Source organism: Anopheles coluzzii, chromosome 3 (assembly GCF_943734685.1).
Source record: "Anopheles coluzzii chromosome 3, AcolN3, whole genome shotgun sequence".
NCBI lineage: Eukaryota > Metazoa > Arthropoda > Insecta > Diptera > Culicidae > Anopheles > Anopheles coluzzii.
Genome location: NC_064671.1, coordinates 41,561,300 through 41,580,370, shown reverse-complemented (window position 1 = coordinate 41,580,370; position 19,071 = coordinate 41,561,300). Strand labels below are relative to the sequence as shown.

Sequence of the window (19,071 nt, the reverse complement as noted above, 5' to 3'; positions counted from 1 at the left end):
GCAAAAGGACGCGTCGCGTACAACTCACCGCGTCACGGCACTGGCTGGCTGGCTTCGGTTGCACTTCAAGCCAAGCTTCAAACAAACCCCTTGTATGTGCGGACGAGGGACAACTCAAACCCATCAAACACCCCCTCTGCAACAGCACTCGACCGAACCGACGAAAAACTCAGCCCAACCCAGTGTCCTGACATGCCTGGATGATGCGCCTTCGAAAAAACGCTTCGCTTTGACGTGTCTCGAACGCAGTGGCCAAACTCTCGTAACCACCAATCGACCAAACGGGACAGACGGGCGGTGGCGGGGGAGACAAAACATTCTGGCTGCCTTTAAAGGGCGGCCATCTTCCGAACGTTCCACCTCTTGCTATATGCTATGTGTGGGAGTGTGTGTATGTGTGTTTTTTTGTGGTGATTCCTTGTTGTCTACACTTCTTCTATGTCGTATCCTTCCCAGCGCGGGGAAGTAATGTGTCTGTGCGGTTGTTTCTAGTGTATTATGTGGAGTGAAAAGGTGACGGATGTCGAAGGCATCGAATAATGCTGACCATGGCAGGAAGGAAATGCTTCGACACAAGGGCTTTCCACTAGTGGTGTGCCAGGATACGTTCAATTCTACCCCAGTAGGTACGTCATCTTGTAACAAGCATCGCCTCGGCAACACGTTTGATGAATAATGCTGCCAGCTTCCCGGGTGTCCTGGGTGATGCTAGAATTTTGCTGGAAAAAGAAGCCCAATACCACCTTTTTTGGGTTGTGCACAGTAGCCACTTCAAAGAAGTTGGAGGGGAATAAGGAGCAAACAGCAGAGCAGCAAGTGATTGCATATGAAGACGAGTTTCCGGTTTCGTCTGTGAGTCGGAGATGATGTGTGTGTAGCATAGAATACGGTGGGATTGATGAGTTGTAAAAAATGCTAAGGAATTATTAAACATTCGACGACGGGTTAGGTTTTGTGGTATGGTACATTTATCCTTGAAAGAAAAAGGAACATATTTCTGAACAAGCTACTCGAATAGTAGCTCCCCGTCAGTACTGCATTTTTACTGTCGCCTAGAGTAATTGTACTTTTGCACAGCAAGTTGCAGAAAGTTGCAACTAATTTGCATTTTTAATTTGCATCAAAATCTCTCGCTAAAGAATGGCGTTGGTACATGGAATTGAAAGTGTCCAAGTGTGTTGTGTGAGGTAAATAATTGTACTTTATAAATCATGTAAAGATTCTCGTCGAATGCACGTGTGGTTGAGATTTTCCAGCACTTTTGCATGTAAATGTGAAGATATGCATTTCAATGAATCCTGAAACTTCTCTTGATTTTGAGCATAGAAGCCTGTAGTAAAATGATGAGTATTCTTTGATGATGATTTCGTAAACTACGGGATATATGAACAATTTTTGAACACTTAACACTTAAAAAATAATCCCTCCTGAATAAAAAAAATGAAAAAAGAACCCTTAAAAAACTTAAAACATAGATGATGTTTTGTTTACGGTTACCATCTCCACTCACTAGACAGATATACGAACTGATCCCACTTGAAGATACAAACAAGAATTAGGGGAAATTTAATTGCGAATACCCTTTATTATAGAGTACTTTATGCCTTTTGTTTTTGAGTCTGGCCGTCTCACCGATTGCTGTTTTCGTTAATTTAGTGCAGTACAAAATCTCCCGCATAACATTTTCTTAGGCGTGGGAGCCAACTTCGCATCAGCAAGCCCCGTAAAACAAATCAAACCAAGAGTCGAAATAAAGCAATCTCAATAAGTTGCACCGCTGCATGCGACCGAACAAGGCGCAGCGTGTGCGAAACGAGACACGAAACACACCCCTGCCGTGGTTCCGCTTCTCCGCGTGCGATTTCATACGCAGGCAGGCGGGCGGTCCTCTCTGTTGCATTTGTTGAATCCCAAAACTAAATGAAACAAAACGCTTGCCCTCGCGCATGTGACCCGGACAATAGCTTTAAAGGGAATTAGGATAGCAAGGATAAAAATGAACAAATGTACATATTAAAACAACAGGAAGGAGAGTGAAAAAACCGTATCCAAAATAAAACACACCACACAAATGCCTTTCCAAAATGGCCACCAGTGACGGTGGCATGGTGCACATTCGGGGTCTTCGCATTGTCCACGAATCTCTTCACCCGAGAAACACTTCATGTGTGTGTGTATGCTTGTGTGTAGCTTACCCTGTGCCAACAGCTCTCCACATGCAGCAAAGGCGCGTATATGTTCGGAGAGTTCCTTTTTTCTTCTATACTGTTTGTTTCACATTTAACCAGTCTTCCCTTGACTCATTCGCACTTTGTTTCGGCGGCCCCCTTGCTTGCGTTTTCAGGATGGGATAATTAGTGCCAATGGTAGACAATAAAACATTTTTCTCCTCTACTGAGCGTTGAAGAGGCACACTGCGCGCGCGTGTCCGCTGCAGAGCCCGATGGTACGGCCCGCGGCATCAAGCGCTCTCCCCTGCAACGGTCGTCCAATTTTCGTTTCTTCTGCACTGCAGGACACAGAACCAGTGTGAGAGATGTGCAATGTGGAGATGAATCTGCAACCCAAAAAAAAACGGCGATACCCCACGGTCTAGACTGTGCTGTTGTCTCAGCTGCAAGAGGGATTGCGGCGGCGAAACTTCTTCCGTCTTGCCAATGTATCAAGATTTATTAACTGCAGCAGATCATATAATATTCGAACTACATTCACCATCAATGCAAACAACTTGGAGGGAAGCTGTGTCTAGTGCACAAAAAGGAGGTAGGACGCAAAAATCTGCTCCACTAATATTTATGTGGAACGCTAGTGTAGAACCTGTCATGTCGAAGGCAGTTTGCTGTGCCGAAGAGCGCACAAATATTGCAATCGATTCCAGAGCGAGATGGTAGTGAGGAGGGAGGTACACACAGCGGGTTTGTAGACTGATTCACAAATTCCACATGCGTGTTATCCCCTATAGTCTCGCTAATGAAGAGTGGAGCATATATTTGCAGAGATTCTATACACTCTCAGTCAGCCAGCCAGCCAGTCAGGCATTCCTTTTGATCCAAGAATAGTCGCGTCTCACCGGCGCGCGATGACATGTCGCTCGTTGCAAACGACCCCACCGGCAAGAAGACGCGAACTGCTCCTGCGAACCCTCTCCGGTACGCGGATGCGTGCCAAGCAGCACAATAAGCCCCTAATGGAATAATAACTTCATGAAGTGTCTCAACGAGCCCCTGTATGCGTGTGTATCGCGATTCTGGAGGAAAGCGACGTGCGGTGGGAGAGGAGAGTTGGTGTGTATGCAAATTGCGACTGCATCCTCGCCATTATTGCAGCTGTTTCAGATTTGACACCGACGACCGCTCCACCGGCGCTCCTCTTACATTAGGGAATCCATTTCAACTGGGAGCCCGGAAGAGCAACCGGGCAAACCCCAAGTGTTGACACATTGCGCACGGTTTGTGGTGGCACGCGAATCGACGACGATGACTACCCCACCAAACTGACACCCAGGCGGCACCACACCCCTCACGCGCTCCGTAATCTGTGTCGGCAAGGCTCACCCAAAAGTCTGGGCCAGAGCGCGCGCGTTCGTTCGCTCATCCGTTCAAATCGAGGACACAGACGACTACGACTGAACGTTCCGCTACTTCTATATCGCGTTGCCCGTTTGTCCCTCTTCACCCCTAGCCACATGGTAGATTGCGTGAAGTGACCACAGGCACGGCACGAATTCTATGTCAACACGTACGACATAATAGTACGTACTGGGTGTGCGGCGGGGCTCCCTTCAATTTGTACCGGTAGTGGCGGGTTGTATCCATCCTTCAGCTCTTCCCACGCACGCACAAAATGGTTCGGACGCAAACAGACTCTTCTACTTCCCACTGCCACTCTTTGCACAGGTTCGATTCCTCCCCACCAGTTTGGTTGATGATCTAGGATAGGAAAGTATGTTTACGATGGTCCAAAGTTGTCATCGGAGTTATTCCAACTGGCGAGCGCACGCGCGCTCCCTCCTGTCTGTCCAGCCAAACTGGCGTGAATGCGAAAGTCGCCGGCCGACAGCTCCAGCACACAGCCACCCTTGGACAGGCCTAGCTGAAGTTTGCTGAATCGTTCACCGTGCCGGCATGGCGTGCTACAAGTACTGTTGCCGCGCCAGTGGTGAAGTACAGTTAATTTAGTATGTGCGCACGGTACTGCTGCTACTTTTCACAAGTATGGCATCCACCGATCACGCCGGAATATTAACGAGACAGAAACACACACACACACGGTCGGTGTGGAATCGAACTACGGCCAAAATCGGCTGCAACGGTGTGTGAACGTCGGAGTTTCTTTGGAGAAAGTGTGGACGATTTTGGGCAGTGATATGAGACTCGATTGGATTACAAGCGGGATAAGGTGAACATTCTGGCAGATGATTGACCGTATTGACCGTCAATCAATAAAATGGTAGAATCAAGCATACGTTAAGTGTTATTAAAGGTTTGGAGATTCAAATTTTGGTTTTCCATTGCATTTTTAAGCTGAAGTTCTGTTTTGAGCTATAGTTAATATTCGCATAACACAAGGCTTGCAAAGAAGAATGTTAAATTTTAAGTATAAAATTAATTCCGCGATTTAAAGAGGCGAATGAGGCCAATCGGTTCAAATTCTCTATAAAAGTAAACAAGAGAACAAAAAAATGAGCTGAATTTGGCTTTCGAATTGTCAATGTCCAATAGCTTCTCAAGTATTTGGAGGAGTTCTTAACGATTCTTAATTCTTGGCAAGATCGTCCTGGTCATCCAAAATTATTGTATCGTGGATATCTTCTTACTTACTTACTTGCACTACATATTATTTAATTTCTTAACCTTCTTCCCTTTTACTCTTAATTTGTTTATCGAACTTCCATGTGCATCCTCAATTTATATAACCAAATGTCAGCGACAAGCATTCAATGTTGCATTTGTCCTTTATGTTTCATTTTTTACAATCGCTTCATCAGATCCCAGTTGCCGCCAGACAGTCTGCATCAAACACTGTGTTGATGACTGTTCCAAACTTCCAAGACACCACCTAACACTATGAGGCTGGAACAGACGACCAAATGATACGCTCGCAAAGGAACAGCAAAAGGTGGCCGGGAAAATAAAATCCAATAAAAATTAGCATAATTTTTCCAAATCCTTTTGTTTGCCAGACGATAAAAGGCGAAAAGAAAATAATGCCTTCCATGTGCCTGCTATGTGTGTGTGTGTGTGTGATTCTATGCGGGACTGCAAAAAGGAAAGGGCATAAAAAATTGATCCGTATCACCACTCGCGTCACCGCTTGAGACTCTCCTCCACAGTTTTATCCCAGCTCGGTGCTTTATGAGAGCACCGACGCCGGGTCTCATAAGCATAAAATCCCGTTTCGGCAAACCCTTCCAAAGGTGCATCCATCGACAGTAAGCGAGAGGGCAGGCCAAGAGTGAGCGAGAGAAGCCAAAGCATAAAGCTCGAGAAAACCCTCGACCCTCAAACACCTGGTGGCACTGCGTCCCTCGGCGTTCCTTTTGTAGCCGCCCGCTGCCCGAATCCCTGAGCTTGGGTTCATTTAATTGTGGAGATTTCCAGCGGCAAATATGATTTACGATATAACCCCCTGACGGATGGATACCAGTGTACTTGGGCTGTGTGGTGCGGTCGTTGGTGTTGGGTCCGCTACCTGTACCGGGCTGCACGATGTGGCGGCTGGAGTTTGTTACCGTCCCCGAGACACACCTTCTTTTCACAACTTCTCCTCCGCTGCTGCTTCTTTGGCTATGTCACTGTGGATGAGGGTGTTTTCGATGTGGCTTTTGATTGCTATATGTCACCCTTGCCTGCCAAGATGGCTACACAAGCGAGTGTGGTGTAGAGAAAACTCGTAAAAAACGAGTGTACTATAAGAAATTCGTTCATTCGGCTGGAGACGGTGAGACTTCGGGAAGGGACAAACGGTGAGCAGTAAGAAGATGACATCGTCGCATAAATCGCCCCGCAGCTAACGATAGATGTATGGAGTCAGCTACGGGGCTAGTAAAAAGAGCTTGCTGTGTATGTCGTTTTCCCTGTAGCGATTGGGGGGAGCGGAACAACGACACACACATACACACAAAAGGCGAGAGATAAAAAATGTACTAACACCCTTTCCAGCCCGAGGGAGAAGGTGTCGTTGTTCCAGGTGGAGATTTATTATATGGTGCTTTAAATTGTGCGATACACATAATTCTCGCTCGTGGTGCTAGTCCCACATGGCTGCTGTCTTTCGTTAGCGCTTTTCTCGTGATTTTGTTACCGTTTTCTACAGTGTAACCGTGTCTGTGTGTGTATGGCTGTGTTTCGCGTGCTCAGCATCCTCGCTAGCAAATGGTGCCATGCAAGGTAGTGTACTAGATAAGTTGAGCACGCTATTTTTCGTAACTTCATGATATCCGCTGTATATTGGAGCCACATCTTGGAAAAAAGAATACGCGTATGTTCATTACCTTATTTGTTTCACAGAAGGTCACTTTTAGCTGTCCGCTATTTTAAAACCACTCCATATGGTGCAGCAGTCTTAGCATAGGATAGTGTGGTTTTGCTACTGCCGGAATAAAAAGCTGTCAAAGCCATTGTACCATTATGCATGGGGGCTCTGGTAAGAAATGAAAACTCTAGTAAGGTTCGCGTGTTGTGCTATCTTGGTGAGAAATGATATAAGCGTTCTTTTTTTCATTTTAACACCCAACCGGAAAGTTCGATTTTAAGCATCTTCCGGTGCATCTTAAACGGGCCTGGGATGTGCTCGATGTTTTTTTTTCTGTGTGTCTTTTTGTACTGAAACTCGTGTTTCATTGGAAGCTGTTATGGTCTCGCAGGGAACAGGGCCGTACCATACTATATGGCTCGTAGGTATCGACACGATTTTAGCAGCAAAACCAAGGCATCTTCCTTGGTCTCAATAACATTATCCAAAAACAAAATTGTCTGCCCATGTATCTAGAACCTACAGTAGGTGTGTTCATGTGCACATGGGGGAAGAAAAATACACAAAACGTACATGCAGCATTTTTCTCGTTTCGTTCTCGGTGTGAGCAAGTTTTTTTTCTCCTCCTTCCACGGTAGCCGAACAACTCTTTTGATTTGTTGGGGCACTCGGTTCGGTACAGGATATGGAATGTGGCGATTTTTTTTTTGCTTGCCAGCACTCTTGTGTTTTTGCTTCGTCGAACAAAAACATACAAAAACGAACCGAGTATACACGTAATATAAAGCAGCTACATCAGCATCGACACTGAAATGATCAGCGAAATCATCATCATCATCATCATCATCTGTGAACATGATGGTTATGTTGTTGCACTACATGATTATCTCATACCTTTGGGTGTTTCTGCAGAAATGGTTAAAGGTGAAGGATTATGGGAACCGGGGACGATGTAGCGTTCCTAGCAGAAACAGGAGACTGTATGTTCATTGCTGCATCAACACACACGCGCACACTTGGCTGTCGTTGCTTCCAACTACGGAATCGTCAAGCTGGCTTTTCAGTAGCGAAACGAGGGAGAGCATATGTAAATTAGCATTATTATTTCTGGCTCTCTGCGGTGCTTCGACAACCATTTGTATTGTTTATTACCGTGTGATACTGATCGAAACGTTCGTAACTGTGCGGGATGTATGAGGCAACAAGTGAGATTTGAAAACATCTTCAAAGTTATAAAATACATCTTCAAAGTTATATTTTGAAGGAGTCTCTTGAACGTTTTTTATTATAAAAATAGAAAACGAAATGTCTTTATTTGATATTTGAAAAGATAACCAATAACAAAACCGTGAAACACAGCCACGCTGTTAAGTCGTTACTTTTCGTATGTCGCAGTTCGTCACAATTTGTTCAATACTGATGGTGACCACCACCATTGCTTGCTATTCACACAAAATTTAATGTTTCGGCCAGTTTTGCCTGTTTTGGAACATTACAATGGACAAACCTCTTGTGAAATCAATATATCTCAATCTCGCAAAATTGCCATCAAAACTACCCACTCTTCGCATTTCAAATATTTGTCTAATACCCGCCCATTTTATAGACAATATTTGTACAAACGAGAAATTAGCTACATAAAACCACCTGCAGGCCCACGACCCTGAGCTTCACCTGACTGTTGTTGACATTGCCGGCCAGTAGCGTGAAAATCCGTACAATCCTTTCCACGGAGGCGCGAACGATACCGTCCTGTTTCGTATTATCCCCGCGCGAACTCCTGCTACTCCGGCTGGGGGGTGTGTATTATTAATGAGTCCCCAATCGAAGCTATTATCACGTCCATCGGATTTAGCCGTGCGGTCATTCGATCCACTTCCGGCAGCAACCCTCGATGTGTCTCGATGGACTGATGACCCTTCGGCAGCGGATGTTCGAGCAATGTTTGTTCAACGACATCGGTCCGTCGAAATGAATCGTTTTTCCACTCGGGCTAGTTTGACACTCTCATTCGCGTCATCGATGTGTCGGTCTAAACGCTTAAACCCTATGTCCAGACACAGTATGATCGCCTCATCCCGACCATCGGCTTTCTGCTACGGTGTGTACATTTCTTCGTATTGCTGCACAACGTGTGAGACACACCAGGGCCGCACCAGGTTCCAATCCCAACAGGATAGGCAGGGTAAAAGAAAGTAAATGTTGCCACTCAGCAACGGGAAAAGGCAGAACCGAACATCGAGTTGCTGTGTGTCATAACTAATAAATAAATCATTGCACATGCACCAGAATGACAACAGCACCGCCCCACCGGGTCTTTATTGCACCGTTTGTGTATGTGTGTGTGTATTGTGCAGCAGGTTAACTCGGTCACGAGCAGGCAGGAGGAACTGCAACACCCCACAGGGGGTTCCGCGTCGAAGCGTATCATATTCTGGTCGATGATACGGGTTGAAAAGGGGGAGCGTGTAGAGTTTGCAATGCTCTCTGTTCATTTGATCGACCGAGTCAGTCATCATGTGTCATCGGGTCTACCTGGTCTGACCATGCCATGACATGATGTTATATGTGAGGGCAGTAGCAGTCGCTTTCGGCTTTCCAACGGTGTCGACAGTAGACCGTTGCGTTTGGAGGCGTTGAAAGTGCCCGAACTGATTCCCCGAGCCCCGGGAATGGGGTGATGTGTATTATTGCCCAGTGCTAACACTTCTCTCCCGGTGCCGGGTCGTACGCTGCTGGTGTGCCGGTGTAAGCTCAACTCATATAATAATCATAATAAACAAGATATGCAAACAATTACCGTGTTCGTTGCTTCGTTGCACACAGGGATTGCCGACACATGCTTTTTACCCCTTTTTCCCGTACGATCCGGGGACGGTAGGTGTCTGTTGGAGTGCTGAACTATTTAGGACCGTATCAGTTTTCGGTTGGAGGGCAGGATATGAAGGTGTTCCATTTGTCTAGCTTTATTGAGAAGCGATAAAATGTGTACTTTAGGCTTCATCGATGGGGAGACATGAAATCATGACTACATTCGAGGAATTATTTCAAGAGCGTAAAATGGGACATTATTTGTGCGGGGGATTTGTTTCGTTTCGTTGTCCGATCTAATGTCTCCATTATTATCGCATGATGGGGTCACGATTTTGAATTGCTTGTCAATTTTAAAATCTTGACCACTGAAAATGTATTCTATGACGGCTGGAGAAAATCAAAGTCATTAGCGATGTGTGCAGCACAAGATTGGGAGTTTACATTCACACTGGTAAGACCACCATCATTTCAGAGTATTTTTTGAACGTACACAATTTAGACAACCACAGCAACAGCAGTAATAGCACAGTGGATGTGGATAATAATTGTATTCTTACGGGCATACCGATAGCAGCCTTCAGACAGTAACATCGTCTGTGGCTGCTTCGTTTCTCTTATTTCGATTTCCGTCGATTCGTTACACCCGGTAATGATTCCATAAGGTTCCCATTGGTCTGACCGATGCTGCATGTGCTTTGGTTCCCGTCGCTGCAAAGCATCGACAGTGGAATCGTTCCTTCCCCTTTTGCCCGCTAACGCCAACCTTTCCATATTATGTGCACTAACGACTCATCGTCGCTTCTTCGTTGTTGAATTTTGGTTGTTTTCTCATCGCTATTACGACCGTTGCTTTGGAACTTGGCGAACTTGAACTTGATGAAAAGTGAAATATTTTGCTTAACATGTCTAGTAATTAGTTAGTATTCAACACTATCAATAGTAAATTAACTTTAATCCTATAAATTGCTTCTAAGTTTAACGTACTTTTGCAAACCGGATACCTATTATCTGCCTACAGTATCGAAGGAAAACATTACAAAAAAAGGCTCGCACACCGATGGTATTGATTACATGTATGCAATATTAATAATAATTATTACGATGAAATTATTCCGCACCATTATTTTGCCATCAGTTCTCGCTACTCGGGGTATACTCGAAATGGGAAAAGAGAATCCCGCCAATGGTGTCGATTGCGATTGTATTTTATCCCCTTGCCCCCTGTGTCTGTGCTTTTCCTGCTGCTCTTAGCACCAGCGCCGGGAAATGTTTTGATGTTTCGATTTCGAAATGAAATGACACACACACACACGGACAGCATCCGCAGAGCGAAGGTCATTCATATCATAAATGAACATTATGATCTCGGCCCTCGGAATCATGGTGAATCATAATCGACAGAGCCACGGTGAAGAAGATCGAGATATACCCACTGTACGCTTCGCCGTACGTAGATAAAGAAAATGCGAAACAAAAACTCACAAAACGAAAAGCAAAACTCTTGCCACGGTTCTGTTCCCGCGTAGTTTCGTTCGCATCGGAATTAGCCCCCCGTTCATGATGATGATGATGATTGTCATTCCAATTCCCATCGCCGCAACCTCCACCACCACTCACAGAGATGATCGTTTTCGCGCACAGCTCTGCAGCGAGCAATTGCATCGATTATGCATTTACAAAAATTGCACAAAATTACAAATTACAAACTGGTGGCGGTGGGGGTGGCTAGGTACGGGAGTCAGTCAGGGCGGCGGTTTGGCAGTGAATCCGTCCGTTGTTGCGGTTATGGTTGTACAAAAACCTTCAAGAACCAGACCTCGGCAATGACACACTCTCCACTGAACGCGCACACTTGTGGTCAGTGATAGCACCACTGGCTGGCGAGCTTTACATCAATCTGGGGTAAAGCGTGTGCCTTTATACTCATCATAAGCGCGTTCCCGCTGGCGGCCAAAGTAAGGCGACAGCGATACGAAACCGCAACCGAACCCAGCGGGGTAATGATAATAAATTTCCACCAAATGCGAATAATAAACCAATTTGTGATTTGTTAACGGTAATTTCATTACAAATAGCGTATTTACTGCACCTTCCATTGGTTTTTGTTTAAGGTGCTGGCCGATAGCCACTTGACGTACATCTTTAGACGCGGACATTCTTGCACAATATAAAGAAATGGCATTATCAGTATCTGCACAACAGAAGAATAAAAAAATAACTTTCAATAAGCGGAGTAACGTTGTACACATTCAATTCACCTTGAGATAGACGAGGCGAAAACCAAGACAAGACAACAAGTGATTCTCACCACTTCCCAACCTTTTCGGCCATTGATAACCATCGAATCATGGTAAACATCGTTCTAGAACTAAAATTCATTTGCAACACGCAAGCTTTGTACAAAACTGTGCTTTTTTGTGTGGAAACACTCAGGCATAGGAACATCGTTGCGTCGGGCACATTGGAAATTTAAACGCCGGCCAGCAAAGGCTCGTCTGCGATTGGATAGATTTTACGAGTGGAAATGATTGCAAAAGCACATCCAAGCTCCCAAGCTAGACGCATGGAATCTTGAAAAATGAAGAAATATATCTTCAACGAAAACCAAAAAGAAGCTCGGAATACTTTTGGGTCTCGCCTCCGGTCCAGCCTTCACGAAGCGAAGTCACCCGGCCAGAACGTGTTTGACCTCATTGTTTCGGATGACAAATGAGAACGTGCCTGTCATCGGCAGTTGTCGTTTTGAAGCGAGATTTGTACGATGAGATTGTTGGAGGCATCTTGTCCAGCACTTTTAATGGTGGGATCATCTTCTTTTTCATTTTGTTTGGTGGGGCAACTTTTGCAAGACCTTGAAAATGGGGTATGTGTGTGATGATCGAAAAGCCGTATAAATAGCTACATTCAATCCCTGCTACTTCTAATAAGAAAGGGCGTTGTAGGCAACATGTTGTATTATAATGATCATCAAGGGAGTAACCATGATCATCGGAGCTTCCATAGTTGCTAGTTGTTATATATGTTCTTACTTCTACTGTTCTACTGGAAACGAATAGTCACTCGAATATTTATCTTTTCAAAACTATTCAAGCGCGTCCTCAGCACATCTGACGTCAAAGTGTAATCTTCAAGTTTTGAAACAGTTGCTGGTCTATTGCGACGCCTTCAAGCAGGAAATATATTCTGTCAACTTCACTTCCACTTTCATAGATAAGCTGAGAATTTCCTGACCAGATGTTTACAAATAGAGACACATTGCCATTGACACATTGTACATTGCATGTACAACTCTAACCAAAATCACTTAGAAACTGGAACTTAACCAACGATAGAAGAAAACAGCTCCTACTAATATTCTCAACCACATCGAATGTATAACGATCTATCAGTTCCGATCTTCGTCGAGGTTACAGAAACCCTTACTGCGGTCCATTGCAGTGTTGCAGCTGCCAAAACTCATCATCACTGGTTTGGTTGTGTTTCTTTGTCATGGTTCTGACCCATTCTGACCAAAACCCTCATTCTTTCTCTCGCTTTACCTCCTTGCGCTCACCTGATGCAATTGCCGCCCCACAGAACACGGAAAAATGGTAAAAATATTTCGCGAAAGCGCGTAATTCACAAACCGCCGCCACTCACCGCCTCCATCGTGTGCGTGTGGAAATTGCTGCCGTCCATACAAGCGCGTCCAGCAAAGCGTCTCGGTGCATTGTGGTTTCGTGGTTGGCGAAGGAGACTCATTGCGAATTCAGGACCCGAACGCTGGTGCCGCCGCCACGATCTCGCCAGCTACCAACACCATAAGACGCCGGCATCGGCCCGGAGCGGCAAATCGTCCTTTGAATTACTGCCGGCTGCTACAAAATGTTTCCAAAGGAGCAGCAGCAGCAAAAAAATACATGAAGGAATGAATGATTTACAGAAAAACCTCAGAAATATAGGTGGCATTCGGTGATACGATAATAAAACAGCCACCAAGCAACACACATAGATATGCAATTGCGGGGAGAAGATCCCCGTTTCGGACACTCGTTTGCCCCGCGTTCATGCTGCACATACCCGCAAAGACGGTGAAATATTAAACACGAAACATAATTACCACCGCCCGGCTTCGAAATCTCTCCTGCCGCCTCCGGCTGTCACTCCGCCCTCGGGATTTGTGAACCCTTTCGGCCTTCGGGACGCCCCGGGAACAGTTGTCATTTGGCCGGTGGAATGTGAAAGTATCATTCCCGACCCGTTAATGTGACCTCACCGTGTGTGCGTGATCGATTGTTGCTGCCCGAGCCAAGCAGGGGAAGCTCCCGTGACGCCCTTTCTGTGCGAACGAACGGTCGGTGCCTTATGCTGCCGTTTCTGCGGTGCCGCGGTGTGGCGTTCTGGTGGACTGGATCGTGTTCCGACTGTTGACGATCGGCTGGTAATTGCGTAATCGTCAGCCGAGCTGTGCGGACGCGGGTGTTTTTAATGCGGTGCGGTGAAAATTTGGAATGTTTCCTCGAGGACCCGAACACCCGTGGAACGGCGCAGAGGCGAAGAACAAAAGCAATGTCAATTAGGTAAAGTGGTGCGTTTAATTTTACAATGTTTGTGAAAGAATTCCCGGTGCCCGGTAGAATATCAAATTTGGCTGCTTGTGGCATGGGCTGCATGGAGGAAGGAACGCTGGACAGCAATTGATACAACACACAACGTCATATGTTGTGTGTTTTCCAATGCACTAAAAAATCCCTTCCGTCATCATCTTGCAATTAGAACGGTTTGACGTCACATGAACTGCGCTATCGTTAATTCCCGTGATGGCATCGTTGTCGTGATCGCGCAATGTATGACAGATTCATTTCGAGTGCAATTCGCAAAACCAGTGCCCGGTCAAACCTCCCCGCTCGACATATAAACGAATCATGAGCAGCGCGCACCAATTTAATTGATTGTAATTAATTCGTGCGTCACTCGTGATCGCTTTCGTCAGTCATCTACGCCATCAACCTGACGACACGGGCGGAGGTTTCGTCATTGAACTTCGTTTAGTGAGTGGGCGGATGGATGTGCTCGTGTTCGACTCTAGCGCGGACTCGCTTATCATGAAACGCAACTAACACACACTTACCATACCCTGCGATCTTACCAACACCTCTACAACGTATCAAACAACCGTGAAAAGATGCACCTTTTCCAATTTGCCCAATGACCAACCCAATACGCTTAAATGCGAAGGGCGTTCATGTTACGGTAATTGAATAATTTAAATTAAATAATGAACGGTGTGTCTCGTTGCGGTTTTTGCCGCGTTTGCTGCTACCAGTCCACCGGGCCCTTCTTCTCTATCAAAAAAGGGTTTTGCTGCTTCCACCGGCCAAAACGCAACGGACAACAAGACGCCGAGACGACTACGCTCATTCAGTTCCATTTCGTCTAATTGCAAACTTCAAGTACCGCAAATACGCGATTGGTGGTAACGGTGGTGGTGGTGGCAGTGGCAACGCTGTTGTGTTGCGTCACCCTATTCTTTTTCCCTCCCGAAACTGAAAACCCACCCAAGCCATCGCTTTAGGTGTTCGCTCGTTTACCAACACCTCGTGTGTACGGGCGCAAGACTCGCTTGTCTACCGTCAGCAATTAATTGGTTAATTGTAGCGTCGGAAAATGAGCAAACGGAAACCAAATTTAACCTTGAAGCTACTTTTCCGGCCACCACCAGCACCTCAACCTCCATGGTGGTAGCGTTTTTCGGGCGAAACGGTGTTGTTGTTGTTTTGTGATGGAGCGTACGCCCTTTCGGAGAGGAATAAAAAAATATACGCTCCAGCTCAGCAAAACGGTTGACAGCGCGCGAAGGTTGCCATTTCAAGGGCCTCAACCCTCAATCACTCCTTCTCGCTAGTCCCTGGAGGGCGAATTTTTGTTGGACATTTTAATTAACGGTCTTATTGAAACAAACGAAAATATTGGTCCCTGCTGCAGCACCGCGCCAACGGCAGCTTGTTTGTGTCCCGTTCGTGCGGTTCAAGGTTGAAGAAACTTATCGATCACTGATAAGCGGATGGGGTTGGAACGAAATTTGAGAGCCATCGACCGAGTAAAACCTCCAAAGGGGGTTCACAACTGGGACCTTCAAGGGAGGGGGTGAAGGCAACATTAATTAGAAGGAAACCCTTTACTATCCTTTTTTCGTTTTTTCTTCTTCTCCGGTTGTTCATTCATCATCGATTCAATTACTTGCAAATTGCCCGCAAACCTCCATTACCCTGCCAGGACTTTCCAGCGAGCGGATGGATAGGTCTTATTACGCTCACCGCGTACATTAGTTCCATCGATTAGGTTTGTTGTGTTTGTTGTTTGTCCCGACGGGCGCGTTCACCTTGAGGCGCGGGAATCGTTGAATTGGAACGTGTGCCGCTTCATTTAACCTGTCAATAGAATTTTTAAAACATTTCGGAAGTGTGGCATTTTTGTGTGTGTGTAATTAATTGCAACCCAATTGACAGAGTTGGCAGATACTGGAATGTTGAGTAACATTTACTTCTGATCTGAACCTTAATAAGCAAAAAGAACACCAGGCTTTTTCCAGGTCACAGTGAAAATAAGGGGTTTTGAATGGAACAAAATCAAACAGCTGGAATGTTTTCCGTCTGCTGTCCTAAATTGGGTATGGTGCGTCCCTTGTGCAGGGCGAAGACGAATCTAAACTCGACCCACTCGACGCGAGACCTGTCTGTGGGTCGCCCAACAGCACGTCTTCAAGACCAGCCGTAATTAATTGAAATTGCGCGCGTCTCTACAACAGCGTGTCTGTGACGCACGTCATCCACACCACACCACACAGCGCTGTGTTGCGATCATCCCCTCAGGTATTTCCGGAACCAAGGGGTCACCAAGGGGATGTGACGAAGTTCGCCGGCAGGTCTAGCGATGGTCACATAATCGATGCAATTTGCTATGCTTTTTTTGTTTGTGTCCGCAAGCCGTGTAGAATCGTTCATGTTTCATCGGCGTGCCCATATGTTGTCGAGTGGCTAGAACCCGCCCAGACACCGTATCCAAAGGGTAGAACGAATCGGTTATTAGTTGTGTGTTGAAATTGAAATGTAAGCATTTTGCCCCGTAGCGCGTCCCATATCTAGCTAACCTCATCTTGCGTGTATTTATATCTACTTACGCCGCGCGTATATTTCGCTTTTATCGAATCTATGGCACATCATAATTTACGTCCATTCCCTCTCGGTGCTGTCCCTGGTGCGGTTCTGGTCCGGGTGCGTAACGCACGCTTCGCAAACGTATCCCCGGGTCTGTCGTAAAAGTTAAACGCGGTCATCATGTCAGAATATCCTTAAAAGTCCATAAAAACGATTTCGGCTCCATCGTCCTTAACCAGCGAAAACTGTGACGGCACGGGGTACCCCCCTCCTCCCCCTCCCTCCTTCCCCACTCTGCACAGGCGGTCAAAAAATTGGCGACTCCTTAGGAGAAATGATTAATTGCTCTTGCGCTAGCGTACTGTCATCATTAATTCAGTTTGTTTTGTGTTTATGTTTGCGGCGCTTTTTTGTTTTGTTTTATTATGCTTGCCTGCCTGCTCGGTTGCCGTTTTTCCCGCACTCTCCGCCGCTTCTTTTTCATCGTATTGGAAAAATGGTTCATTATGCGCGTCTCAGCGCGTTCCGCTCTGTGAGCAGAGGAACGGTTTTTTTCTTTCGTTTTCTTTCTTTTTTTCGGCGGTATGGTGTGGTTTCTCTTCCTTCTTTTCCTTTTCCCTGCGTGTGCCTCAGGATATATGATGCGTCTTTCCTTTCGCTGCTGCTGCTGGTACGGCCAGGAACTGGTTGTGTGAACCACTGGATGTCTTCCCCGTTTTCGTCCAGTGGCGCATTTTTGCTCATTAAATTAGCACATTTATTTCTTTCGTCTCGCCGCAAAGCGCATAACTGCTGACGCTAAAACCCGCTGGAAGGACTCGTGGCGAGGTCCCTTGGTCCGGCGGTGGTGAGCTGGTGTGACGCTTTGCGTAAGTTGCGGTTTCCCCATAGCTGCTGTACTGACCAGGGGGGCATATCCGTTACATCTGAAGGATGCAACAGAACGGGATGATTGTGTGTGTGTGTCCCCGATGTCCGTCTTTGCCAGCCGAGTCGTTGCCACCTTTTTAAAACGGGTGGCGATGGCTGGCTCTACGTACAGGGGCACCCATCGGCGGATGGATTGCGAATTTTCATAATTAATACAATCGGTCCCGGCCCCGGGACGATGTGCCCTAATAAGCACTCTGTCGTCTGCGTGTGTATCCGGGGGTCTGACTCGTCGGGGCCGCCGAGTGCGCTGCGATAGTACAGCGACAGCAGCGACCACCATATCCGGAAGATGCCCTTTTTTGGGAACTGCAACAATCCAGCGACCGAGGGTGTTTGGCGCCGGCACTGATTTACCCCACTGCAACGGTGGCGGTGCTTCTTTGGTTATGTTTGGAGATTGCGCCCTTCCCCCGTTTTGCCTGACCGGTTGGAAATGCAACAAGCGAAGTGAAAAGTAGAATTTTTAATCAGCGCTGGAAATGCACCTTAGATTTGTTGACGCTTCTAACACACAACATAAACTCAATTACTGACAAGCATTCTCGGAAATAAATCGGCCAGCCTTCTCCTGATCGTCAGCCCACCAGCACCAGTCAATCATCATTTTGCGACCCGCACTTCGAAGCGAACTTCCACCGGCGGTATGACCGTGACCGCCAGAAAATCAGCATCGTTACAAGCATTACGCTTGTTGGCATGTCTAGACCAATCGACCACCATCGCCGTCTTCGACGGTGGGCAAAAATTGCTCTCTCGGATACACGTAGTGTGTGTGTTTTTTTGTTTGCTTTTCTCGAAAGGGTACCTCTTGCTATTCGCTTCGTTGACGACTGCGTGTAGTAGACCCACAGCGCGCGCGGTACAAGACAAAAAAACACGACCGGAGGCATCATAATTTCTAGTGTCGCGTGCCGTCATCAGTTTGCCACCCGGTAACGTCCTTACCGAGCAGCGACACACGTGCGCGCGCGCGCTTCTGGTGTATCGGCTGCCCTCTAGGCATGTATTATACGGTGGTGCGTAATGGACTGTTGAACGACGTAATGGTGCACAGTAGCACAGTTTGAATGGAGTTTTGGATTTTATTATGCTGATTTCATGTAATAATTGTGCACAATATTAGGCAAGCAATAGGACGTGTTAAGGCCATGGTCACGTCAAACAAGCATCATTTTCTTTGCTGGTAATTTTTAGCTATTATTCTTTTATTTTCCTTGAATCAGAATACTCAAGTTTATATTGAAAACTTACAGATCCTCGCAACAAATACAAAAAACTTAAAAAATCACAACATTCTTTTACAATTTTAGTTCAATTAAATTAACAACTGTTACCTTTTTTCTACAACATCACAGGTCTGATGAGGATACATCCAGTGGTAACAAATACAACAGAATGGACGAAGACAACGTGCAGGACAAGGAGCGCTTCGCCAGGTTAGCTAATCTGATTTTTTCCTTTCATTGTTGTCGCTGCAACGCATTCGCATTACAGCTCATCCGCAATGTAACAAAAAACCTACCTTCTTACCATACATTTTCCTTTCCCCATCTTCACCCCAAACCATCAGCAACAACTGGTAAAACAAAATCGGCCAAATATCCTGTGCACCTGTAAATTGCTACAGTGCCAAAACGCGCTCCGCAATTACTGTTTCTCGATCTGTATTGGAATATTTTTTAAACTGCTAAATAGTTTATCCCTCGCTCGCATT

The 19,071-nt window shown here is 46.1% G+C and overlaps 1 protein-coding gene across 10 annotated transcripts in view; it reads left to right on the top strand.

Moving 5' to 3' along the window:
- The window catches only part of LOC120954716 (aryl hydrocarbon receptor nuclear translocator homolog), a 197,610-nt gene that overhangs the window by 88,595 nt on the left and 89,944 nt on the right, over positions 1–19,071 (top strand). For all 10 annotated transcript variants that reach the window (XM_040374878.2, XM_040374879.2, XM_040374881.2 and 7 more), the window contains one exon: positions 18,713–18,793. In XM_040374878.2, the coding sequence (XP_040230812.2) occupies positions 18,713–18,793 (81 nt within the window). The remainder of the gene's footprint in view (positions 1–18,712; positions 18,794–19,071) is intronic.